The 26319-nt window shown below is 45.6% G+C and overlaps 1 protein-coding gene across 1 annotated transcript; it reads left to right on the top strand.

Annotated features, from left to right (window-relative positions):
- On the top strand, positions 1-26010 carry LOC134351195 (alpha-tectorin-like). The gene is made up of 7 exons (XM_063057305.1): positions 1-104; positions 3908-4176; positions 7490-7609; positions 12547-12731; positions 18389-18546; positions 22596-22755; positions 25966-26010. Exons 1-7 carry the CDS (start codon positions 1-3, stop codon positions 26008-26010), a joined length of 1041 nt encoding a protein of 346 aa, XP_062913375.1.
- Positions 26011-26319: the final 309 nt, after the last annotated feature.

Genomic DNA, 26319 nt, shown 5'->3' with positions numbered 1-26319 from the left:
ATGTGTGGCAACTGGAATGACGATCCGTCTGATGACGATCTGGAGCTTTCCAGAAATGGCAGCGAGCTCAGCTATCTCTGGGAAATCACCAACAGCTCTCAGAGGTGGGAACGGCCTGCAGAACACTTCCCCATACAGTCCCATTCGCTGAGGGAAAGCATCTTAGAACATGGAGCAGAACAGCCAGGATAGGCCATTCGGCCCACAGTGTTGCGTCAACCTAGTAACCTACTCCACGATCAATCTAACCCTACCCTTCCACGTAGCCCTCAATTTTTCTTTCATTCATGTGATTCTGTTAAATATGCCTGATGTATCTGCCCCTACCACCACCCCTGACAACACGCTCCATGCAGCTGCCACTGTTTGTGTAGAAAACCTTCCTTTGACATCCCCCTACACTCTCTTCCAATCGCCGACAAAAACTACATACTCTCGTATTAGCCATTTCTGCCGCGGCAATGTCTCTGGCTGTCCACTCTGTCTATGCCTCTTATCAGCTTATACACCTCTCTCAGGTCCCCACTCATTCTCCTTCACGACAAAGGGAAACGTCCTAGCTCGTTCAGTCTCTTAGTCTCTGCAGTATCTGGTGTTGCTGCATTTTTCAGCAGGCAAAAAAATCATTTCAGCCCATCGCAGCCAAGCTACTCATACAGGTCCCGATTGCATGTATCCCTCTGAACTTTTCCTGTCCAAGTCTTTGTCCAAATATATTCTGAAGGTCTTTGTTGTACCTGGTTCTACCACTTCCTCCGCCAGCTCCTTCCATTCGTCGTCTGTGGAAACTTGTACCTTTCAATCTTTCCCTTCCCACCTTAAACTGTGCCCCCTGGTTTTAGACTCCCCGACCCCAGGGGAAAACTGTGACCATCCACCTTATCTACACCCCTCATGGTTTTATAAACCTCTATCAGGTCACCCCTCAGCACCCTTCACTCCAGGAAAACAGTCCCAGCCTGTCCAGCCTCTCCATCACTGGTAACATCCCTGTGAGTCGTTCCTGCATCCTCCCCAGTCTAATGGCATTCTTCCCATAGCTGGGTGGCAAGAACTGCACACTGTACAGTACTCCAAGTGCGGTCCCACCAACATCTTGTATAGGTTGTAGTATGACGTCCCATCTCCTGTACTCAGTGCCTGGAGTGATGAAGGAAGAGTGACAAACACTCTCTTCCCCACCCTATTGTCTTCTCTGGAGCGGCAGAGGCTTGATAGTAGTCTATAAGATTATGAGAGGCATAGAAAGAGTAGACTGGCCGTTTCTTTCTCCACAGTGTTGAAATATCTAAGACTAGAGGGCATACATTTGAGGTGAGCAGGGACAAGTTCAAAGGAGATACGTGGGGCAATGTTTTTTACACAGAGAGTGGTGAGGGCCTCAAATGCGTTGCTGGGGGTAGGGGGTTGGTGAAGGATGATATGATAGGTGCATTTAGGAGGCTCTTTAGAGAGAGACACATGAATATACAGGGATATGGACATTGTGTCAGGAGAAGGACTGAGTGCAGTTTAATTTGCCCCCCACACCTCATTTGAACTTGACCCCCCCCCACACACACACAGACACACACACACACACACACACACACACACACACACACACACACCTTAAATGCGTGCCCTCCTATATTAGATATTTCTAATTGCAGGAAACCATTCTACTTGTCCATTCTTTCTGTTCCTCTCGTAATCTCATAAATTTCTATCCGCTCTCACCCAGCCTCGGACTTTGAGGGAAGTTAGTGTAGAAATAACAGGGGCTCTGACAGAAATATTTCAAATGTCGTTAGAAACGGGAATGGTGCCGGAGGATTGGCGTATTGTTCATGTGGTTCCATTGTTTAAAAAGGGTTCCAAGAGTAAACCTGGCAATTATCGGGCTGTGAGTTTGACGTCAGTAGTGGGTAAATTGATGGAAAGTATTCTTAGAGATGGTATATATATAATTTTTCTGGATAGACAGGGTCTGATTAGGAACCGTCAACATGGATTTGTGCGTGGAAGGTCATGCTTGAAAAATCTTACTGAATTTTTTGATGAGGTTACTAAGAAAGTTGACGAGGGTAAAACGATGGATGTTGTCTATATGGACTTCAGTAAGGCCCTTGACAAGGTTCCACACGGAAGGTTAGTTAGGAAGGTTCAATAGCTACGCATTAGTATGGAAGTAGTAAAATGGATTCAGCAGTGTCTAGATGGGAGACGCCAGAGAATAGTGGTGGATAACTATGTGTCAGATTGGAGGACGGTGTGTAGTGGTGTGCCTCAAGGATCTGTACTGGGTCCAATGTTGTTTGTAATATATATTAATGATCTAGATGATGGGGTGGTAAATTGGATTATTAAGTATGTAGATGATACTAAGATAGGTGGTGTTGTAGGATGAGGTAGGTTTTCAAAACTTGTAGAGAGATTTAGGACAGTTAGAAGAGCGGGATGAAAGATGGCAGATGGAGTTTAATGCTGAAAAATGTGAGGAGCTACATTCTGGTAGAACTAATCAAAATAGGACATACATGGTAAATGGTAGGGCATTAAAGAATGCTTTCCAACAGAGGGATCTAGGAATAATGGTGCATAGGTTTACTAAAATGTTGCCTGGGTTTCATCTCCTAAGTTACAGAGAAAGGTTGAACAAGTTAGATCTTTATTCTTTGGAGCATAGAAAGTTGAGGGGAGACTTGATAGAGGTGTTTAAAATTATGAGGGGGATTGATAGAGTTGACGTGGTTAGACTTGTTCCATTGAGAGTGAGGGAGATTCAAACAAGAGGACATGAGTTGAGAGTTAAAGGGCAAAAGTTTAGGGGTAACATGAGGGGGAACTTCTTTACTCAGAGTGGTAGCTGTGTGGAAGGAGCTTCCAGCAGAAGTGGTTGAGGCAGGTTCGATGTTGTTGTTTAAAGTTAAATTAGATAGATATATGGACAGGAAAGGAATGGAGGGTTATGGGCTGAGTGTAGGTCGATGGGACGAGGTGAGAGTAAGAGTTCGACATGGACTAGAGGGCCGAGATGGCCTGTTTCCGTGCTGTAATTGTTATATGGTTATATGGTTACAGAGAAAACAACCAAGGTTAGTCCAAATACTCCTTATAGTTCATACCCTCTGAAACAAATAGCATCCCGGGGAACCTCTGCTGCACCCTCTTCGAATCCTCAACATCCTTCCTGTACTATGGTGACCAGAACTGAATGCGATACTCTAGACCAGAGTTTTATACCTACATTCGCTGACTAATAAAGGCAAGCCTGTTGTCTACATTCTTTACCACCCCCGCAACTTGTGTAACTACTTAACTGCTTCCAGGGAGAAGGCGGTTCTGTCGCACAACCCAGTGGGTTAACCAATCACTGTAAATTTCCACTTGTGGGTTAACCAGTCACTGTAAATTTCCACCTGGTGTCTGGGCGAGGGGAGACTCTTGGAGGTGGTGGGGGGGGGGTGGGTGTGAGAGCATATGAGAATGTAAAGGCGAAGGAAATGGGATTAGCATCACTGAGTGTCAGATGCATCAAGTTGTACAGCACAGAAACAGGTCCTTTGACCCACCACTGGAGGGGATATCTCTGTCTCTCTCTCTCTGTCTCTCTCTCTCTGTCTCTCTCTCTCTGTCTCTTTCTCTCTCTCTCTCTCCCTCTCTCTGTCTCTCTCTCTGTCTCTGTCTCCCTGTCTCTGTCTGTCTGTCTCTTTCTCTCTCTTCCTCTCCCCCCCCCCCCCGCCTCTCTGTGACTCTCTCGCTCTCTCTTTAATTCTGTCTCTATGTCTCCTTCTGTCAATCGCTCACAAACACATGGGGTATCCCTCCTTCACACACACCCCTCACGGGGGAACGGGTCACACGCAGACAAAATGGCCTCCTACCATAACTGGCCTGCCATGCACTGAATTCTGTTCTCCTGTAGATGTGAAGATAACTCCAACGTGACCGAACTTGAGTGTCCCCAATCTCCCTCTTTTAAGTCCCTGTGCTCCATCATCCTCGACATCGCCGGACCCTTCGCTGCCTGTCACCGTCGTCTGGACCCTGAGAACTTTTACAAGTCCTGTGTGTACGACCTGTGCCTCCATGGCACGAATGGTACACGGCTTTGCAGAGCCATCACCACTTACGAGAAAGGATGCATCCTCGAGGGGGTGCATATTCCCGCCTGGCGCAATCCCAGAATTTGCCGTAAGAACTATTTTTGTTCATTCCTATGGTCCAGAAAGTCTCCCGCCACATGAAGGCGGTGTGTGGTACGAGGGGGCGTAACTTCAGGTGCAAGGGGTCTGGGGAGGAATTATTTTCAATTTTATTTTGGTCAGGGTGACATTGGTTCCAGAGCAAGTTCGTGGGAAACTGAAAGATTAGGAAGACTTTAAAAAGGAAGGAAGAACCACAAAGAAATCAATAAAGAAATGGAAGAATGATTATGTAAATAAACTAACACAAAATATTTTTTAAGAAGTACAAGTTTAGGCAATTATATAAAACGGAAAAGGTGGCTCACGTGGAAGTAGGAACTTGTAAGATGAGAAGGGGTAGTTAATAATAGGTTATGTGGATAGCGCTGAAACCTTGAGTGACCATTTTCTGTTGGTTTTCACAAAGACACGTCGAACATCACAAAGGGAGACTTTAGGGCTGTAATGGGAAGTGAGGACCTCGATACAGTCATTGGCACTAAAGAGTGTCGTGATCGCTGATAGACATGTCCGCTGGTCCTGGTGGGATACATTTAAGGACACTGAAAGAATTGGCAGAAGTTATAATAGATACATTTTTCATCACTTACAAAAATTCCCTGGACTTTGGGCAGGTCCTTCTTATCAAAGTATGTATATACCACCATGAGATTCAATTCCTTGCAAGCATTTACATAAAAAGAAATTCAATGGAATTTATGAAAAGTTGTACATAAAGAAGGACTGGCAAAGAATCAATGTGCAAAAGATGGCAAATTATGCAAATAAGAAAAAAAAATCAAATGATAATACAAAGGATTCTACTTAATTGGGGCACATCAGGACCAGTACGTTTTAGCTCAATTAAGCATCTGTCCTTATCAACTGAAGTTTCATGGAAATAATTAAAATGGTATAAAAAGACAAACCATTATTTAACTAAGTAACATATTATGTATTTGAATGAAATATGGAGCCAATTTGAACACTACCAGTACTACTATAACACTATAAAATTGTGTACTTGTTCCTCATAGTTATCGATGGAGGAATTCAACCAGAGTATGCGTGCTTTTGATAGATTAGTAAATGAACTAAATCAGTGTACTTTTCTGATCTTGGGCATGGGTGTTTCTGTACCAGGCTGTGATGCAGCCAGTCAGGATACTCTCCACTGTGTATCTATGGAAGTTTTTGAAAGTTTTAGGTAACAAGCTAAATCTACGCAATCTTCTAAGACAATAGCAATGTTCTTGTGCCTTCTTTTTGATGGCACTTATGTGGTGGTTCCAGGACAGATAGCTGAATTGATAATGCCAAACAACGTAAAGTTACTAACTCTCCTCACCTCTGATCCCCTAATGAGGACTGTTTCCTATGCCTCCGACTTCTTCCTCATGTTGTCAACAATCAGCACTTTGGTTTTGCTGACATTGAGTGAGAGATTGTTGTCGTGGCACCATTCAGCCAGATTTTCTCATGTTCTCATGTAGGTCAGAGGATGGTGAAGCGTTTACTCTGAACAGTGAATGACGGGGTCCTGGGAAGCACTGGTGCTCAGGCAGGGTTTCCCAGATCCCAAACACCCTCTGGGGAGGGAGGGAGGGATTATAAAAACAGATTCCTACAAGCCCACCTATGCTCACCCTAAACCTTTAGCCATCTCTGCTCTGGAGAGAACGATACTACATCTGATAAGCCTTTAGTGAACTAGTATGCCTCAATTAGCAACCCCCCCCCCCACCCACATTCAGCATTCAGGAAGGACAGACCCAGCCTCCGTTGGCTGAACAGGCTCCACTCATTAAGTTTCTCATCGAGTTAGAGGAAACAAGCCCTTCATTCCAACCAATTCCTTGCCAACCACGTGTCCAGTACAAGCTACTTCCATTTTCCTCCATTTGGTCTATAGCCCTCTAAACAGTTCCTATCCGTTCATCTTTCCAAACGTATTTTAAAAATTGTTATTGTACCTACCCTAATCACGTTCACTGGCAGCTCACTGCACATCTAAGCCACCCTTTGAGTGAAATCTTTCCCATCCCACCCTGAACCTCTGCCCTCTAGTTCTTGATTTCCCCAAATGAGGGAAAAGACGATGCCTTTACCCTGTGTATTCCGCTCATGGTTTTATCAATTCCCTTAACGCCACTCTTTATTCCCCTACACTCCTAGGAATAGACAGCTCTGTACAGGCCCTTTTGCCCATGATGCGTGCTGGCCTTTTAACCTACTCTAAGATCAATCTAACACTTCCCTCCAGTATAGCTCTCCATTTTCTATAACTCATCCGTCTATCTAAGAGTCTCTTAAATATCTCCCGCGTATTTGCATCTACTACCACCATCCCGGCAGTATCTCTGCATAGGAAACTTACGTTGGATTTGCCTCTGACATACTCCACCCACCCCACCACCACCACCACCAATATGTTCCTCCAGACACCTTAAAGTTATGCCCCGTCTTATTGGGAAAAAAAAAAGTTTCTGCTCTATCGATCCCTCTTATCATCTTGTACACCTCCATAAAATTGCCTCTCATCCTCCTTCAGTTCAAAAAGAAAAGCCCTAGCTCGCTCAATCTATCCGCAGAAGACAATGTTGTACCAATTTTTTAACCTGCTGCACGGTCAGTCTAACCATTCCCTCCCACATAGTCCTTCATTTTTCTTTTCATTCATATCCCTACCTAAGAGGCCCTTAAATGTCTTTAATGTACCTGCCTCTACTACAGTCCAGCAGTGTGTTTCACGCATTTACCTCTCTCGGTGTAAAAGCCCACCCTTCGGCCATCTCCCCCAAATATTCCTCACTTGACTAAAAAGGAATGTCCTCTAGTATTAGCCAATGCCACTCTGGAAAATGTCCCTGGTTGTCTATTCATCTGTGCCCCTATTAACTTAGACACCGCCACTGCGTCGCCTCACATCCTGCTTCATTCCAAAGAGAAAAGCCTAGTTTGTTTTACCTTTCCTCCTAAAACACGTTCTCTAATCCTGGCAGCGTTCTGGTAAAACTCCTCTTCCCCATCTCTAAGACTTCTGCATCCTTCCTATAATGAGGTGGCCAGAACTGAACACAATTCTCCAAGTGTGGTCTAACCTTCAATAGTTGTGATGCTGCTCTCGGGGTAGAATACCCCGCGGTCCCTCTGACCCTGTGCAACACTGTTCAAAGTTCTAGGTTATCTTGTGAACCACTCCACGACCCACGGCGGGCAGAATATCTAGCCAGGTTTGTGTCAACATTGAATGTCTGTGTGGTGTAGATCCATCGAGGTTTGATTCTCGCGGTGAACTAACACCCCGGTGTTTTCCTCAGCGATAACCAATCCATGCAGAGATCAGGAATGCACGGCTGAAGAGTGGTGTGGAGAGCGAGGAGGCAAATACGGCTGCTTCTGTAATACGACAACCAATATCGCCAATCACCGCACTTACGGTAATAGAGCAAGCTCTTCTTCCTGAATTAGTGTTGTTCGCTATCGAACAGCTGATAAGTTTGCAATTATGTTTATTTATTACAGCAAGTACTGCAAGGCTGATGGAGGCCGATGGGTACATGTTACTCTGGAAGTAGCGAGAATCTGAATCGCGTTAATTATCTCTGACATTCCTATGCTGTGAAATTTGTTGTTTTGCGGCAACAGTACAATGCAAGACACAAAAATGCTGCAATTACAAAAGATAATTAGTATGAAAGAGGAATAGCAAGATACCGTAGTATTCATGGACTGTTCAGGAATCTAATGGTGGAAGGGAAGGAGCTGTACCTGAATCATTGTGAGTGCGTCTTCCTCCCTGATGTCTTCCTTCCTTCCTTCCTCCCTTATTATGGTAATAGTAGGAGAGCATGTTCCGGAGGGGGCGGGTACTCGACCATGGGTGCCGCGTTCTTGAGACACAGCCTCTTGAAGATGTCCTCAATAATGATGGAGGTGGCTGAACCTGTAACTCTCTGCGATACCAGGCTGTCAAAGTCAAAGTCTACTGTATTGTCAGGCCCGTGTGCAGTGAAATGTTTGTAACATCATCGTTGACAATTAGCATCATATAACCCCAGAGTTAAATTAAAATTAAAAACATTGGAAGGGGCGTTCAGAGAAAAATACAAACTAAGCGTAAATTAAACAATATTTTAGGAGAAAGAACATAATTAGAGCAAGAAATAAAGCCCATTTTCGTGTAAAGAGAAAAGTGCATGCTTGCACAGGTGAAACGTGAGGTTTAGGGGAAGAATTAAACCATTTAGCCCATTAAGTCTGCCATTGAAACATTTTTTTCAACTCCACTCTCCCTCCTTCCCTCCATAACCCTCAAGACCCCCTACCGATTAAGAATCTAAAAATGTTCACCTTAAATACACGCAAATTTGGTACAAATTGTATCGATTCGCCACCTGCTGGCTGAAGAAATTCCACCTCATCTTAGTTTTAAAGACTCTGCTGCTGTACTGTTATACAGATGAAAAAATCACCTCAACGTCTACTCTATCCAGGACTTGCACTATCAGGCAGTCTCAATAAGATAGACCCCCTTTCCCATCCTTCTGAACTCCATCAAGTACATGCCAAAGACATCAAACGCTCCTCATACGTTAAGATTTTTATTCGGTGATCCTTCTTGTGAACCTCTCCTGGACCCCCGCTAATATCAGTACATTCTTCTTTAGATACAAGGCCCAAAACGGCTCACAACATTCCAGACGTGTCTAACCTGTGCCTTATAAATTCTCAGCAGTACATCTTTGATTTCATATTCTAGTCATACCCTGGTTTCAAAGTTCAAAGTAAAATTATTATCTAAGTACATATATGTCAACATTTATAACTTTGAGATTCGTTTTCTTGCGGGCATACTCAATAAATCGTTAATAGAATATTAGACATAATAGAATCAATGAAAGATCTCACCGACTTGGGCATTCAATCATTGTGCAAAAGACAACATTTATCAATCAATCAGTAAATAGATAGATTAATTGACGGATGAATGAGTGAGTGAATAAACAAACAAATAGACAGATTACTTGATATATAGATAAATAAATACATCCATACCAAGAACATAAGACGCAGAGTCCTGGTAACAGGGTCCATTGGTTTTTGGTACAATTCAGTGATAAGGCAAGTGAAGATGAGTGAATTATCCCCTTTGGTTCAAGAGCCTGATGATTGAGCTGTTCAAGGGCATTGGTGTTTCCATACCAGGCTGTGATGCAGCCAGTCAATATACTGTCCACGACACGACACATCTATAGTTTGGACCACCACACAAGAAATCCAGCATGTCCCCATTGACCTTCAGTGATTCTTATGGATGAAGCATTGGGAAACATCCCATCTGAGACGGCAAGAAACTGCAGAGAGTTATGGACACAGCTCAGTGCATCACTGAAACTGGTCTCCCCTCCATGGACTCTGTCTGTCCTTCTCACCAGTTCAGTAAATCAGCCAACATAATTAAAGACTTCATCTAGCATGGACACTCTCTCTTTACCCCCCACCCGATCGGCAGGCTCAAGGACAGCTTTTACCCTGCTGTTAGAAGAGTATTGAATAGTCTTCCAGTATGACAAGATGGACTCTTGACCTTACAGTCCACTTCGTCATGACCTTACACCTTACTGTCTGCCTGCACTATTCTTTCTCTGTAATTGCCGCAGTTTATTATGCTTTTTTATGGTTTTCCCTTGTACTCCTCAACGCAGCATTGTAATGAAATAATGAACACGAGAAAGTCTGAAGGCACTGGAAATCCAAAGCAACTCACACAAAATGCTGGAGGAACTCAGCAGGCCAGTCAGCATGCGGAAATGTATCAACAGTGGATGTTTTGGGCGAGGCTGTTCTTCAGAACTGAAAAGCAAAGGGAAGACACAAGGTGGGGGTAGTGGAAGGAGGATAGCTAAAAGCTGATAGGTGAAGCCAGGTGGGTAGGAAAGATAAAGAGCTGGAGAGGAAGGAATCTGATAGGCAAGGAGAACGGACCAGTGGAGAAAGAGAAGGAGGATGGGACCCGGGGAGAGGTGATAGAGATACGAAGAGGTAAAAGGCTAGAGAGGGGAATAGAAGAAGAGGAGAAATCGATATTCATGCCATCAGGTTGGAGGCTGTAGCTCCTCCACCCTGAGGGTGGCCTCATCTTGACATAAGAAGAGGCCGTGGAGCCCATTTCCGAATTAGTATGGGAATCAGAATTATAATGTTCGGCCACTGACAAGTTCCGCTTTTGGCAGATGGAGCGTTGGTGTTCGACGAAGTGGCCCCCAATTTACAACGGGTGTCAACAATGTAGAACACTGGGCACAGTAGATGACCCCAGCAGACTCACAGGTGAAGTATCGCCTCACCTGGTAGGACTGTCTGGGGCCACTGAATGGAGCTGAGGGAGGAGGTGAATGAGAAGGTGTAGCACTTGGGCCGCTTGCAGAGATAGGTGCCGGGAGGGAGACCTGTGGACAGGGATGGATGGACAGGGGGAGTCGCAGAAGGAGTAAACCCTGTGGCAAGTGGGAGAGGTTGGGAGGTGGTTAGTGGTAGGATTCCTTTGGAGATGGGGGACATTGCAGAAGACGATGTGCAAGATACAGGGGCTCTAATGAAATGTTCTGTATGGATGGCATGTAAAACAAAGTTTTTCTCTGGAGGTGGGTTGGTTAGTTTACATACAGATGATATAACAATTGCCGTGTTGTGAACAGTGAAGAGGGTTTTCGAAAGATGTAACGGGATATAAATCGGTCACAGATCTAGGCTGAGCTTAATCCAGGCAAGTGTGAGGTGCTGCACTTGTAAGGGAAATGCAGACAGTTACGGGCAGGGCCCCTAACAGCACATATATACAGAGCGATATCGGGGTTCAAGTCCATCGTAAGTGGCAACGTAAGAAGACAAGTTGGGGAAGAGAGCAAATGGCATACCTGCCTTCATCGGTTGGGGATAAATACAGGAGAGAGAACGTGGCACGTTGCAGCTGTATAAAACCTAGGTTCAGCCACACTTGGAGTGTCGTGTCCACTTCTGCTCGCCCCATTAGAGGAAGAATATGGAAACTCTGGAGGGGATGCAGGAAGAAGTTCACCGGCATGCTTGCTGGATTAGAGGGTATGCGCTGCAAAGCAAGGTTGAATAAACTTGGGTTGTTTTCTCTGGAGCAGTGGAGGATGAAGGGAGACCCGATAGAAGTTTATAAAATTATGAGAGGCATAGATAGGGTAGTCAGCTGGCAACTTATTCCCAGGTTAACATGTCCAACACCAGAAGGCACACATTTAAGTTCAGAGGAGATCTGCGGGGAAAGCTTTTCACACAGAGCATGGTGGGAGCCTGGAATGTGCTGCAGGCAGAACGGATTCATGTTGGATACAGACGTGAGGCTTGAAGGTCCTGTTTCTGTGCTGTATTGTTCCAAGTTTAATGTCCTATATTCTAGCTCTATGCTCTGTGTCTTATGGCCTTTATTCGGCATTCTAACTAGAATAGTCAGTTAGCTAGATGGGGTATGATCCATTACCCTATCTGGACCAGTCTGTTTACCCACTCAGTTAAATACCAACCTTGTTCTCATCAATTTCATGCCCGAGGGATAGAGACCCCATCAAGAAATTGAACTGAAAACGGTTTATGTACTGAGATACAGTGGACAACCTGTATTGCATCATATTGATACAGATCAATTCATTACACAGTGCAAAGGTCAAACAATAAAAATGTAGAATAAATTGTAACAGCTACAGAAAAAGTGCAGTTCAGGTAAACAATAACGTGCAAGGTCACAATAAGGTAGATTGCAAGATCAAGAGTGCAACTAATTAAACTAGTGAACCATTTAATGGTCTAGTAACAGTGGGGCAGAAGGTGTCCTTGAGCTGGTGGTTCGTGCTTTCAGGCTTTTGTGTCTTCTGTCTGAAGGGAGGAGGAAGAAGAGAGGGTTTTCCGAGTAGGTGGGTCGTTGATCATGATGGTTGCTTTACCGAGGCAGTGAAAAATGTAGACAGAGTCCATGGAGGGGAGGCTGGTTTCCGTGACGTGCTGAGCTGTGTCCACAGCTCCCTGCAGTCTTTTGTGGTTATGGGAAGAGCAATTGCAGTACAAGCCATGACACATCCATTCATGGTGCAGTGATAACATCCAGAACATCTTTAAGAGGTGATGCCTCAGGAAGGTGGTATCCACTAATAAGGACCCTCATCGATAAACATTTGAGAGGTTTAATAGGGCATGTTAAATATCTTTACCCCCTTGAAGGATTGGAAGTCTTGTTGAAATTTACTGTTCATGTTGTGTACCTGTTTACACCTGGGCAGGCTATTGGTGATGTTTACTCCCCAGGAAACTGACCCTGTCAGTCCTGACGCAGATGATCTTCCTTTTGCAGACTACAAGCTAACGTGCAATGGCTCCAACAGCAGCATTTCATTCGCACGCTGCCTTTTATTCAGCGATGGGTGGGTGGCTCAATCTCTTCACCTGAATGATCCCAACTGCAAGGCCAGTCTCAGACACGGGAGGGTTATGTTCACTTTCAACAGCCATCAAAGATCCTGCGGCTCGAAGCTTAAGGTAATTACATACCAATTATATATTGATTAGCGCCCCACACAGACTTCCAATCTGCGCCTTGTAAGGCATGAAAATGCCCGACGCAGGCCTCTCGTGGTCTGAGTCGACGTTCCCCCTATATATTGATCCTGCTAGCCATAATTTCAATTTATTTGCCATTCCCACACTAACATGGCTGTCCATAGCCTCCTCTACTGCCACAATGATGTCAGACCCAGGCTGGAGAAATCTGGCATGTCCCCGTCAACCCTTCCCAATTTTTGTCACTGCACTAATTTCCAAATGCAGTCTGACCGGCACCTTATGAAGTCTAAGCTGTACACCCTGGCTTTTATATGCTAGTCCTTCCGCGGTTTGACTTCACAAATGAAATCTGCCGTGTCCTTGATAACTTATACCAACATTTATCAATGTCCCATGCCACCATCCTATATGAATGCATCACGGCTTGGTATGGCAACTGTTCTGACCATAACCGCAAGAAACGTCCAAAGAATCATGGACACAACTCAGCACATCACAGGAATAAGCTTCACTCTGTCTAAGTTTCCCACTGCCTTGGTAAAGTATCCAGCAAAATCAAAGACTACCACCCACCCCCCCCCCCCCGAACCCCAATCACGGACAGTCCCTCTTCTTCCCTCTCCCACTGGGCAGAAGATGCAAAAGTCTGAGAGTACATACCACGAGCCTCAAAGGTAGCTCCCATCCTGATGTTATGGGATACTGTAGTTCCATAGTTCCAATGAAGCGAATTGGACTCTTAGCCTCACAATCTACCTTGCACTTTATCGTTTACCGGCATTGCACTTTCTCTATAATCGTTACACTTTGTTCTGCAGTCTCTTATTGCTTTACCTTGTTCTACCCCAATGTACTGAGTAATGATCTTATCTGTATGAACAGTATGCAAGACAAGCTTTCACTGTATCTTGGTACGCGTGATGATAATAAACCAATCCCAATAGCAAATTCCAATTCCCCCGTTGATTTTTCTCATTCTTCTGGCCCCCTCCCCCTTCTCTTCCCCCCCTCCTATGTCCCTCTGGTTACCCACCTCCTGCCCTTTATCCTATAGCGTACTGTCCGATTCCTTTTACTTCAACACATTCATGCGCTTGATTTTCTAAAGAACACCTCCATCACTCCTGGTAGTACAATCCAGGCACACACCAATCTCGTCATAAAAAAATCTTGCTCCTCACATCTCAATTAAATTTACCGCGTCTCACCTTAAATGCGTGCCCTCTAGCATTTGACCTTTCGACCCTGTAAGTAGTGCCAAAGAGGAACAGTGATCTAAGTGTTTAGGGAGCAACTGGAAATTTGATGGTAACAGGGAAGAAATTGTTCCTAAACCATTGAGTGTGAGTCTTTCTCTAGTAATGAGAAGAGGGCATGTCTTACACTGAGTGATGGATGCTGTCTTCTTGAAACACCTCCTCTAGACCATGTCCCCGATGGTTGGGAAGGCTGTGACCCGATGGAGATAGCTGGGTCTCCAGCGTAGTGCAGCCTCTTGCGATCCTGTGCTCGGGAGCTTCTGTACCAGGTGGTGATGCAAACCATCAGAATGCTCTCCATGGTACATCTGGAGAAGTTTTCCAGCTCCTTTGGTGACAGAGGAAATTTCGCCAAACTCCTAATGGGGTGGAAATGTGGGAATGAGTTGCCAGAGGAGCCGCTGGAGGCAGGAGCAGTATCCGTACTTGCGTGTCATCTGGGCACGTACTTGCATGAGCCGGACATGGAGAAGTATGAGATTAACGCACGATTAGTATAGAGGGGAATTACGGTTGACATAGACGCAGTGGGCTGAATCTCTGCTGTACAATTCAATGACTACAATTTCAGAGTATGCTGGAGTGTGCAGTTCCAGAGATGCTCAGGGACTGCTTGTCCCACTCCCATCAGGGAGGAGGCTCCGCCTAGACTGAAAAAACTGACCTTCCCCAGAAGTCAGGCTAATCAACACCGATTAATCCACCCCACCATTGCATCCACATCAGCCACTTTATGCACACACAATCAGTCTATGTACAGTATATAAGACCACTGATCATAAGATATAGGAGAGTGCTTAAGCCACTCGAACCATCGAGTCTGCTCCGCCATTCCTTCATGGCTGATTTATTATCCCTCTCAAACCCATTCTCCTGCTTTCTGACCATAACCTTTGACGCCCTTTCTAATCAGGAACCTATCAACGTTCACATAAAATCCACCCAATAACTTAGCCCCCACAGCTGTCTGTGGCAATAAATTTCACGGATTCACCACCCTCTGGCAAAATGAATTCCTCCTCATCTCTGTTCTAAAGGGACATCCCTTACCTTATTCACGCTCAAACAGATGAGTACATTGTGTTTTACGAGAAAGGTTTACACTTATATTTTTGTGTTTTTTAACATTATGCCATATGTGTATACTTTACTTTACTTTATACTTTATTGTCGCCAAACAACTGATACTAGAACATACAATCATCACAGCGATATTTGATTCTGCGCTTCCTACTCACTGGATTACAAATCGATAGTAAATATTAAAAATTTAAATTATAAATCATGAATAGAAAATAGAAAAATCGGAAGTAATATAGTGCAAAAAAAAACGAGAGGCAGGTCGGGATATTTGGAGGGTACGGCCCAGATCCGGGTCAGGATCCGCTCAGCAGTCTTATCACAGTTGGAAAGAAGCTGTTCCGAAATCTGGCCGTACGAGTCTTCAAGCTCCTGAATCTCCTCCCGGAGGGGAGAGGGACGAAAAGCGTGCTGGCTGGGTGGGTCGTGTCCTTGATTATCCTGGCAGCACTGCTCCGACAGCGTGCGGTGTAAAGTGAGTCCAAGGACGGAACATTAGTTTGTGTGATGTGCTACGCCATGTTCACGATCTTCTGCAGCTTCTTCCGGTCTTGGACAGGACAACTTCCATACCAGGTTGTGATGCACCCTAGAATAATGCTTTCTACGGTGCATCTATAAAAATTGGTGAGAGTTTTAGGGAACAGGCCAAATTTCTTTAGTTTTCTCAGGAAGAAAAGGCACTGGTGGGCCTTCTTGGCAGTGGACTCTGCTTGGTTGGACCAAGTCAGGTTATTTGTGATATTGACCCCGAGGAATTTAAAGCCTTTGACCTGTTCCACTTGCGCACCACCGATGTAAATTGGGTCGTGCGGTCCACTACTCCTTCTGAAGTCAACAACCAATTCCTTCGTCTTGCTGACGTTGAGGGATAGGTTATTGTCTTCGCACCATGCCACCAGGTTCTTAATATCCTCTCTATACTCAAACTCATCATTACCCGAGATATGGCCTACAATTGTTGAGTCATCAGCAAACTTATATATTGAGTTCGATGGTAACTTGGCTACACAATCATGGGTGTACAGTGAGTACAGCAGGGGGCTAAGTACATAGCCTTATGGGGCACCGGTGCGCAGAATGATTGTAGAGGAGAGCTTGTCCCTTATTTTTACAGCCTGGGTCCTGTCTGTGAGGAAGTTGAAGATCCAGCTGCAGATCTGAGTACTAAGGCCCAGGTTCTGGAGCTTAGGAATCAGTTTATTTGGAATGATGGTATTAAAGGCAGATCTGTAGTCAATGAAAAGGAGCCTTATGTATGCGTCTTTATTCTCCAGGTGTTCTAAGGAGGAATGTAGGGCCAGAGAGATGGCATCTGCCGTTGACCTGTTGCTCCGGTAGGCGAATTGCAAAGCGTCGAGGTTGACTGGTAGGCTGTGGTCGATGTGTGCCATAACCAATCTCTCGAAGCACTTCATAGCAATTGATGTCAGAGCCACAGGTCGATAGTCATTCAGGCATGCCACCTTGCTCTTCTTCGGCACTGGGATTATCGTTGCCTTCAGAAAACACGAGGGATCTTAGACTGAAGCAAGGGGCAGTTGAAGATGTCAGCAAACACTCCAGCTAGCTCGCTTGCACAGGCCCGGAGAACCCGTCCAGGGACACCATCTGGGTCTGTCGCCTTCCTTGGATTTATCTTCAGGAAGGCCCTTCTAACGTCCTCCTCGGTGACGATGAATCTCGATGTCACCAAGTCAGGTTCATCCAGAGGGAGCGGGACGCCCCTTTTCTGTTCGAATCTTGCAGAGAATACGTTAAGTTCGTCAGGAAGGAAAGTGCCACAGTTATTCATATTCCCAGCCTTTTCTTTGCGCCCAGTGATCTCATTTAGACCCTGCCATAGTCTCCTGGCATCCGTCTGGTTAGCCTGGGCTTCCAACTTGCCTCGATATTACCTCGATATACCCGGTTCGTCTTGCGAGACAGACAGTCCTCCATGCATTTGCAAATAAGTCCGTGACAGCTGGGGCATACTCATCGAGGTTAGCTGCCGAGTCCTTGAATACAAACCAGTCCACCGATTCATAGCAGTCACGGAATACCTCATCCGTTTCCTCCGTCCAACGCGACACTACTTTTGACACCGTGACCTCCCGCTTCAGTTTCTGTCTGTAAGCCGGGAGGAGGAGAACGGCCTGATGGTTCGATTTTCTGAAGTGAGGTCGTGGGACGGAACGGTAGGCACCCTTGACTACTGTGTAGCAGTGGCCAAGTATATTCTTGCCTCTAGTGGGGCAGGAGACATGTCGGTATAACTTCGGCAGCGCCTTTCTGAGGTTGGCCTGGTTAAAGTCCCCGGATGTGATGAGCAAAGCCTCCAGATACCTGGTCTCAACTTCACTGATGTTGGCATACAGTATGTTTAGAACACACTCCACGTCCGCCTGGGAGGGGTGGGGGTGCGGAATGTAGACCGCTGTCAGTATGACCGAGGCTAATTCCCGTGGCAGATAGTAGGGACGACACTTCACCGACGGGTGTTCCAGGTCCGGGCTGCAGGAGCTTGTCAGTGCCACTGTGTCCGAGCACCACGCAGTGTTGATCAGTAGGCAGACACCACCTCCCCACGTCTTGCCCGAAGACGCCGTGTGGTCCATCCGATGGATCGAAAATCCCTCCGGTCGGATGGCAGAGTCGGGTGTGGCAGGGGAGAGCCACGTCTCGGTGAAACAGAATACACAGCAATTCTGCATCTCCCTGCAGTAGGTGAGTCTCCATTTAAGATCATCCACCTTGTTCTCCATAGCTTGCACATTAGCTAGTAGGATGGTGGGCATAGGGACCTTTAGCCTCTCAGCTTCAGTCTGACCAACATCCCAGCTCTTTTCCCACGCTTCCTCGGTAAATAGAGCATCTTTCCAGGTTTCCATCGATGCAGTGTGTTGTTGTCAGCTCTTTGAGGTTGGTGGACGCGTCCCGCGGGGATCGATCAGCGAGTCGCGACGTCGGGCGCTCCGGGTCAGGCCGAGTGACGGGGGAGACTCCGCTGCCACTTCAAGCTGCCGGGGGCCCGGGCTGTCGATTGGGTCGGGCCCCGAAGCCGACACTTAATCCCGTATGTTTGTTATGCTGCATTGGATCCAGAGTAACAATCATTTCGTTCTCCTTTACGCTCGTTTACTAAAGAATGGCAAAAACAATCTTGAATCCTGAAACGCTCAGCAGGTCAGGCAGCATCTGTGAGGAAAGAGGGACAAAGTTAATATGGACAAGTCAAGTATTGATGAGTTGGGCCGAAGGGCCCACTTCCATGCTCTATGACTCAATAATATGATGTTTTCTAACAACTAGGTAAATAGAACACATTTTATACATTCCAACACTGTCCACGGATATAATGGTGCAGAAAATGGAATTGTTGCAAGGAACCGGACACTGTCCATAGAATTCTCCTGCACATTCCCGCTGACAATTAATCTGTCCCTGCCTTTGGGGAGCATCGTGAAGAGGTAAGGACTTTATGTCGCCTGGTGTATCATTGTCAACAAATTTTATTTTTATTAATTTTCAACAATGTTGGGTTTCATTCACAGGGACATTAATTTTTACATAATCTCGGACAATCTCCCTTGACAAAATGTGAGCGAGCCACCCTTTTGGCGCAGTCTGTGTGGGGAAGATAATCCTCTGGTTGTGTTTCTGGTAGGGAGGGACCCGGAGGTTCAGATCCAACAGCACTGCATGAATGGCTGATAGATTTCTGAGTCAGTAAGGAGGAGGGTGGAATCCTGTGGGCGGCGCTGTTCTCCTGCCAACACCCCCACCCCCACTACCATCTTTACTGAGCAGGGAGAGCTGGGAGGAGATTTCAGAAAGGGCTGTTGGAGTAGCCCAGGGTGAGTGACCATGGTGTATTCTGTCGAATATGTCCAGTGTGTGCCGGAGTGGAGGGAGGGATTGTTCACGGGGCTGGTGACTGGGGTGCCGATGGAACGGGCGCCGATCTTAATTAACATCCGAAAATATCTCCTAACCCCGTTACCTCCCACATCTCAACAATGTACGGCCTCAGTGGGGTAATTTACCAGCCCCGGAATAACGAGGCATGCCATTAAAGCTGAGATGTTGTACTTCTCCAGAATCAGAACCCGGTTTATTATCACTGACTCAGCTGACATGAAGTCTGTTGTTTTGTGGAGGGAGTGCAGTGAAAAAAAAACATAAATTATACAAAGAAACAAATGGTGTAAAAATAGACAAATAATGAGGTAGTGACCATGGGTTCGTTGACTGTTCAGAAATCTGATGGCAGAGGGCAAGAAGGTGTTCCTGAATCATTGAGAGTAGGTCTTCAGGCTCCTGTACCTCCTCCCAAATGGCAGTAATGAGAAGAGGCCATGATCATGATTGTCAGGGACCTTAATGATGGATGCCCCGTACCTGAGGGGCCACCTTTTGAAACTTTCCTCGATGGTGGGGAGAGGAGGGTTATGCCCATGATGGAGCTGATTGAGTCTACAACTGTCTGATGGAATTCCTTAAGATGATGAAAATATCTTTCTGTCCAGGATCAAAATGTGTGATACCAGAGAAAGGAGATGTGAGAGGGAATCTTTTTACACAGAGAGTGGTGGATGCCTGGATTGTGCTGGCAGGGTTGGTGATGGAGGCAGGCAGATACACTATAGGCATTTAAAAAGTCCTTAGATAACAACATGAATATTCAAGGAATGGAAGGATATGGACATTATTTAGGAAGAAGGGATTAGTTTAGTTAGACACTTATTTACTATTTTAATTGGTTTTCTCTCACATTGTGGGCTAAAGGACCATTTCCTGTGCTGTGTTGTTCTATGTTCAATGTCCTATGAATGGTGAGGCAAGATAGATGTTCCAAATACCCTACTTCTTGTATGTTCTCAGGTGGGAGGAACAACAGATTATATTCTGTCTGGGGAGCCTCCAATCTGGTGGCATGAACATTTACTTCTCTAACTTCCGTTAATGCCCCACATCCCCTTCGGACCCCATCCGTTATCTATCTATCTATCTATCCATTTATTTATTTATTTATTCATTCATTCATTCATTCATTTATTTATTTATGTATGTAAGTATGTATGTATTTATTTATTAATTATTTAAAATATTTCTCTTTTTTTTCTCCCTCTGTCCATCTCACTATACTCCTTGCCCATCCTCTGGGCTCTCTACCCCTCCCCTTTTCTTTCTCCCTCCCGTCCCATGATACTCGCCCCTCTCCAGCCTCGTATCCTTTTGCTAATCAGCCTTCCAGCTCTTAGCTCCATCCCTCCCCCTCCTCCTATCATTTCGGTTCTCCCGCTTCCCCTCCCACTTTGAAATCTCTTACTATCTCTTCTTTCAATTAGTCCTGACGAAGGGTCTCGGCCAGAAGCGTCGACTGTTCCTCTTCCTATAGATACTGCCTGGCCTGCTGCGTTCACCAGCACTTTTTGTGTGTGTTTCTCGTATGTTACTGCGTTTCGTTGTTGTAGTTTCATCATTGTTGTCACTGCCCTATGTCCTGTGATTTCAAGCAAGTCTTCCTTTCATTAAACAGCGTTGTAAGCATCGTGTTGACTACTGATACCGAGCGCTTCGAAGCGACAATGATCATGTACCGCTATGAAAGAATTGGCAGATGGAATACAGTGGAGGGAAATGTGGTGTTTTGCACTATTTTTTTTCCTTATTTAAGCCCGTCATCACCACTGGGGCATTGGATGCCAACAACAGCTCGCCAGGTCCCTCTGCCCTGGGCCTGTAGAAGTTTGATCAGCCCTGTGGCTTCCACTTTCACCACATGATTTCATACATCTTCTGGGCAAACATCCTTCTTCTCCCAGGGATGAGGTCTTTGGAACTTCTGTTGGCGTTTCTGTTGCTCTGGGTTTTTATAGGGTGGGTTTACTAGCCCCATGTCCAACTCTCCTCCTTTCGCAGCCGGGCTTGGGATCACCCATGGCGGTGTTGTGATGCACTTTGGTTCGAAGAATAAAGTGTGGACTATCTTCACTCTGATGGTGGTGAAAATGTGGATTGAGCTACCAAACAGAAGTGGTGGATGTGGGTTCTCAGATAAGTTTGCATAGGTACGTAGCTGAGAGTGAGATAGTCTGGGTACGGGGGCATAGGACAAGGCAGAAGATGGTCGCTACGGACTGGATGGGTCAAAAGGCCTTTGTCTGTGCCGTAGTGCTCTATGGCTCCAGAAATTATTCAGAAATTAGAGTGCACAGGAGGTTGGGAGTTCGAGTTCAGCATTCCTTTAAGTCTAACTTTCAAGTTAAGTTGGTGGTTAATTGGCAAATTAGTTTATTATTGTCACATGTGCTGAGCTACTGTGAAAAGCTTCATTTTGCACGGCATCCATACAGATCATTTCATCACATCAGTGTATGAGAGTAGAGGGGGAAAAATAACAGAATGTAAAATAAAGTGTTACAGTTACAGAGAAAGTGCAGTGCAGTCAGACAACTAAGTGCAAGGGTGATAAAAAGGTGGATTGTGAGGTGAAGAGTCCATCTTATCGTAATAGGGACCATGCAGTAGTCTTGTAACAGCCCGATAGATGCTCTCCTTCCGTCTGGTGGTCCGTGGTTTCAGGCTTTTGTACCCTCTTCCTGATGGGCGTGGGAAGAAGAGAGAATGTCCCGGGTAGGTGGGGTCTTTGATTATGCTGGCTGCTTCACCGAGGCAGTGGGAAGTGCAGACACAATCCATAGAGGGGAGGTTGGTTTCCGTGAAGTGCTGAGCCGTATTCACAACACCCGGCAGCATCTTCTAGCCACGAGCCGAGCTGTTGCTGCATAAAACTGCGATACAGACCACGCATTCCAGACCACCCTCTGTCACACCATAACGCTTCTCAGTAAAGCTAGGTTCTGCAAACAGTTTCGCTTTTTCACTACCTCGATGCACTTGCATATTAAATTATCGAGTGGATGGAGGCAGGCCAAAGCCTCACTGTATCTCGGTACACGATACAAAGATACACCTATACCAATTAATGCATACACTTTCAAAAGATACGGGCATTCCGAACCAGTAATGAAGCAAAACAGATTGGAAGAACGCAGCACGTCGGAAATAGGGAAACAGTTACAAACATAAGAGATTCTGCAGATGCTGGAAATGCAGAGTAACACACACACAACACGCTGGAGAAACTCCGCAGGTCAGGCATCATCCATGCAAGGAGATGATTACTTAAAGTTTCAGGCTGAGCCTCTTCATCAGTATTGGAAAGGAGTGGGGCAAAGCCAGAATAAGGTGTTTAGGGGAAGGGGAGGAATACGTACCATCTTCTAGCTAGTCCTCCTACTCCTTCCGCTCCCTTGCCGCCTTCTTCTGGCTTCTTCCTTCTTCCTTCCCAGTACTGATGAGGGGTCTTGGCCTGAAACGCCGACTGTCTGCTGTTTTCCATGGATGCTGAAGTCCTACACGTTCTGTATGAGAAACGGAGTTAGTTTTGCCAACCTGAGTGGTTCCAGCACTTCCAGTGTCTTATGTGTTTTCTTATTGATAATGTACGCAGGTGCCCGAATTCTCTCAGTGATGTGGTGAATGAAGAAAGCGGCGTCTCCCCCATTTGCCGATTCATATTCTCAGGTTTTAAGTTTCAGGGCGAGGTGAATGATGTCTGCATGCATTGTCAAATTCTGCTGTGCAATTTCCGAATGACCCCGTGCTCCCTGGTAAGCCCACATCCCATCTTTGTGGCTACGCTGATACATTAATAAGACCATAAGATACAGGAGCAGAAATAGGCTGTTATGCCCATCAAATCTGCTTACTTACTTACTGCCCACTACGCTGCCGATGCTCAGGGGAGCAATAAAGGTCTTCCATCTCTGTCTACCCTTGACCATTTTTTGGTCTTGGTGGTGTTCAGGGCTTCCTTTATTATGTCAGTAGCTACCCCTCGGGTTTCTCCACTTTCAGACATGCAAGTCCCCGGTGGAGACCCAGGAATACCATCACGCTCAGACGTAGCATACTTCGTTGCTGTTTCGGTAATAATTTTGTTTGACCACTCAAGGTTGTTAGCCCTGATCTGATCTCCTGAACCTGGAGGACTGATAGACCACACAGTCTGACCTCTACCCTTTGACCTGTTTGGCAAGGGTGACCCTACGTACAGCCAAAGTCTAATAAATTACCTGCCTCCAGCCAGCAGATCTCTCCAGATCAATGAGACACACAAGCCTCCAAACCCAATGTCAAGGATATTGACTGCAAATGCTGGAAATGCAGAATAACACACACAAAACGCTGGAGAAGCTCAGCAGATCATGTAGCATCCATGCAAAGGACCTTCTTTGGAAGCATCAGATTTTCCCCATCATTCAATCATTGCCAGATTTTCTCAACACCATTCTCCTGCCTTCTCCCTTTGATGCCCTTACTGATTATGAGCCTATCAACCTCCACCTTAAATATATCCAATCAATTGGCCTCCTTAGCTGTCTCTGGCAATGAATTCCATAGATTCACCACCCTGTGGCTGAAGAAATTGGACTTTGTCTCTGTTCTAAAGGGACATCACTTTATTCTGAGCCTATGCCCTCAGATCCTAGATTCTCCCATCGATGGAAACGTTCTCTCCATGTCCATTCTATCCAGGCCTTTCAGTATCCTGTGTGTTTCAGAGAGATGCTTCCCCCCGCCACACCCCAGCCTCCACCGCCCCCGCCCACATCCCTCTGATCTCCACTGAGAACAGGACCAGAGACAATAAACTTTCTTCGTACATTAAGGTTTATAGACCATCTCTTGGCCTTCTCTAGGGCCAGCACATCCTCCCTTAGATGTGGGGCTCAAACTTGCTCACAATGTCCCAAATGTGGTCTGAACAGCACTTTATAAAGCTTCAGCATTACATCCTTCTATTCTAGTGTTTTCAAAATGAACGCTAATACTGCACTTGCCTTCTTTACTACGGACCCAATCTGCAATAAACCTTGAGGAAATCCGAGATGATAAAATCTTACTTCTCAACTAACCACTCTATTAAATTAAAATGTTTTCATCTCCATAGTCACACACATTAGATGGCATAGGGTCAGGTTTCTTTATTCAGTCATAGAGTCAGACATCACAAAAACTAGCCCTTCAGCCCAACTGGTCCATGAATTAAAGTGTCCCATGTAACCTAATCCCATCTGCCCACGTTTCAGAACCAGAATCATGTTTATTATCACTGTCTTATATAGAACATAGAACAGTACAGCACAGTACAGGCCCTTCAGCCCACAATGTTGTGCCAATCTTTTAACGTACTCCAAGATCAATCTAACCATTCCCTTCCACAGAGCCATCCATTTCTCTTCCATCCATGTACTTCAGAGTCTCTTATGTATCATTAATACGTGGTGCCTCTACCACCACATCTGGCTGTGCGTGCCACACACATACCACTCCTACCCTACCCTATACTTTCTTCCAATCGCTTTTAACGTATGCCCTAATGTATGACCCATGGCTGCTCTAGGAAAAAGTTGCTGCCATTTCACTCCATCTATGCCTCTCATTATCTTGCACACCGCTATTATCCTCCTTCACATCCTCCTTCACCCTAAAGAGAAAATCCCTAACTTGCTTAATCTTTCCTCATACAGCAAGATCTCTCATCCAGATAGCATCCTGGTAAATCTCCTCTACACCCTCTCTAAAGCTTCCACATCCTCTGTATAATGAAGCCACCAAACTTCAACACAATACCCCAAGTGTTGCCTAACCAGACTTTGAAGAGATGCAACATTTCTTTATTGATCTTGAACTAAATCCCCTGCCGAATAAAGCCAAACGCACCAGAAGTCTCTTTAACGACCTTATCAAGTTGCTTGGCAACTGTGAGGGATCTGTGGACATGGACCCACATTGCTACGAATCCCGCCTTTGCGTTTGATGTGAAATTCATTCTTTTGTGGCAGCAGTATAGTGCATGGCATAAAATATGTCTATAAGTCGCAATTTTAAAAAATAATGCGACTGGGTCAGACATTAATCTGATGGTAGAGAGGATAAAGCTGCTGGTGAAATACTGAATGTGGGTCTTCTGGCTCCTGTACGACCTCTGTAATACTGTAAACCTTCATAAGGTCACCCCTTAGCTTCTTTCGCTCCAGAGAAATCAGTCCCGGCCTGCCCAGCCTCTCATAACTCAGGCTCTCCTGTCCTGGTCACATCCTCCTGAATCTTTGCTGCATCCTCTTCAGCTTAATGACGCCCTTCCTACCGCTGGGTGACGAAGTACTCCGTGCAGTCTCACTGATGTCTTGTACACCAATAATACGATATCCTGCCATCTTCACCACCTTGTCCGTCTGTGTTACACTTTCAGGAAAGACTGTATCTGTTCCTCTAGGTCCCTCTGTTCTGCATGATAACAACCAGTGATACCTCTTATGTATATTTCAGAATTGTCCACTCCAGAGAAACGCTAGGAATGCTGGAGGCACTAAGCAAACAGGAACTTTCGGCATTGGCCCACACAAAAGGAGAAGTACTGCAGGTACGTCAAAAAAAACAGAATAAAACTACGGGGGCCTTTGAATCTGCTGTATTCATTGTATGCACAACTCTTGTTCTACCTTAAACACTTTGTTCAAATGTACATCCATAGGTGTCTTGTTTGAAGTCCTAGGTGTGAACATCACAAATGGCTCCCCCTTCCCCCTCCCTTCCGTCCGTCACTCTCTCTCTCTCTCTCTCTCTCTCTCTCTCTCGCTCACACACACACACACACACACACACACACACACACACAAAATACTACCAGAGGTAAGGATTAAGCCTGGGACCCTGTTGTCTGTGAGACAATGTCTCTACCACTGCGCCCATTCCATGAAATGGTTCCCTTCTCTGTATGAAGTCTCTAACACTGTGTCACTTTTCTTTGACAGGAGTCATGCTCGATGGCAACCACGCGATCTCCAGCTCTCTACTGACGTCTGGCTTCCTTTTCCTCACCTGCCTGTTCTTTCAACATATTCTACAAATTTGAGGGCCTATTTTCAGTTTTGCAATCCAATGTTAAGTGAATCTCGATCAATAAAGCGATCAGACCTTTTTGTATTCTCTCTCCTACTGATAGGATCTTGTGTGTGGTTTCGGTGTCGTGACCTTTTCAGTCTCTGATGCTCCTTTCTGAATAAACTATACTCATCAAAGCAAATTTTTTTGCTGAATGTTAGTATTCAGTTCATGGATATTTCAATGCCAAAAACTCATACAGCATGGCAACAGGCCGGTGCGAT

Source organism: Mobula hypostoma, chromosome 8 (genome assembly GCF_963921235.1).
Source record: "Mobula hypostoma chromosome 8, sMobHyp1.1, whole genome shotgun sequence".
NCBI classification, from domain to species: Eukaryota; Metazoa; Chordata; class Chondrichthyes; order Myliobatiformes; family Myliobatidae; genus Mobula; species Mobula hypostoma.
This window is presented reverse-complemented; position numbering and strand designations above follow the sequence as displayed.

Bases quoted from the DNA above. Each gene is read 5' to 3' on its own strand.
- LOC134351195 (XM_063057305.1), top strand. From the start codon at position 1: ATGTGTGGCAACTGGAATGACGATCCGTCTGATGACGATCTGGAGCTT. The intron at 12,732-18,388 runs GTAATTACATAC...TCTAACAACTAG, and splicing joins CCTGCGGCTCGAAGCTTAAG to GTAAATAGAACACATTTTAT. The intron at 18,547-22,595 runs GTAAGGACTTTA...TAATGTACGCAG, and splicing joins TTGGGGAGCATCGTGAAGAG to GTGCCCGAATTCTCTCAGTG.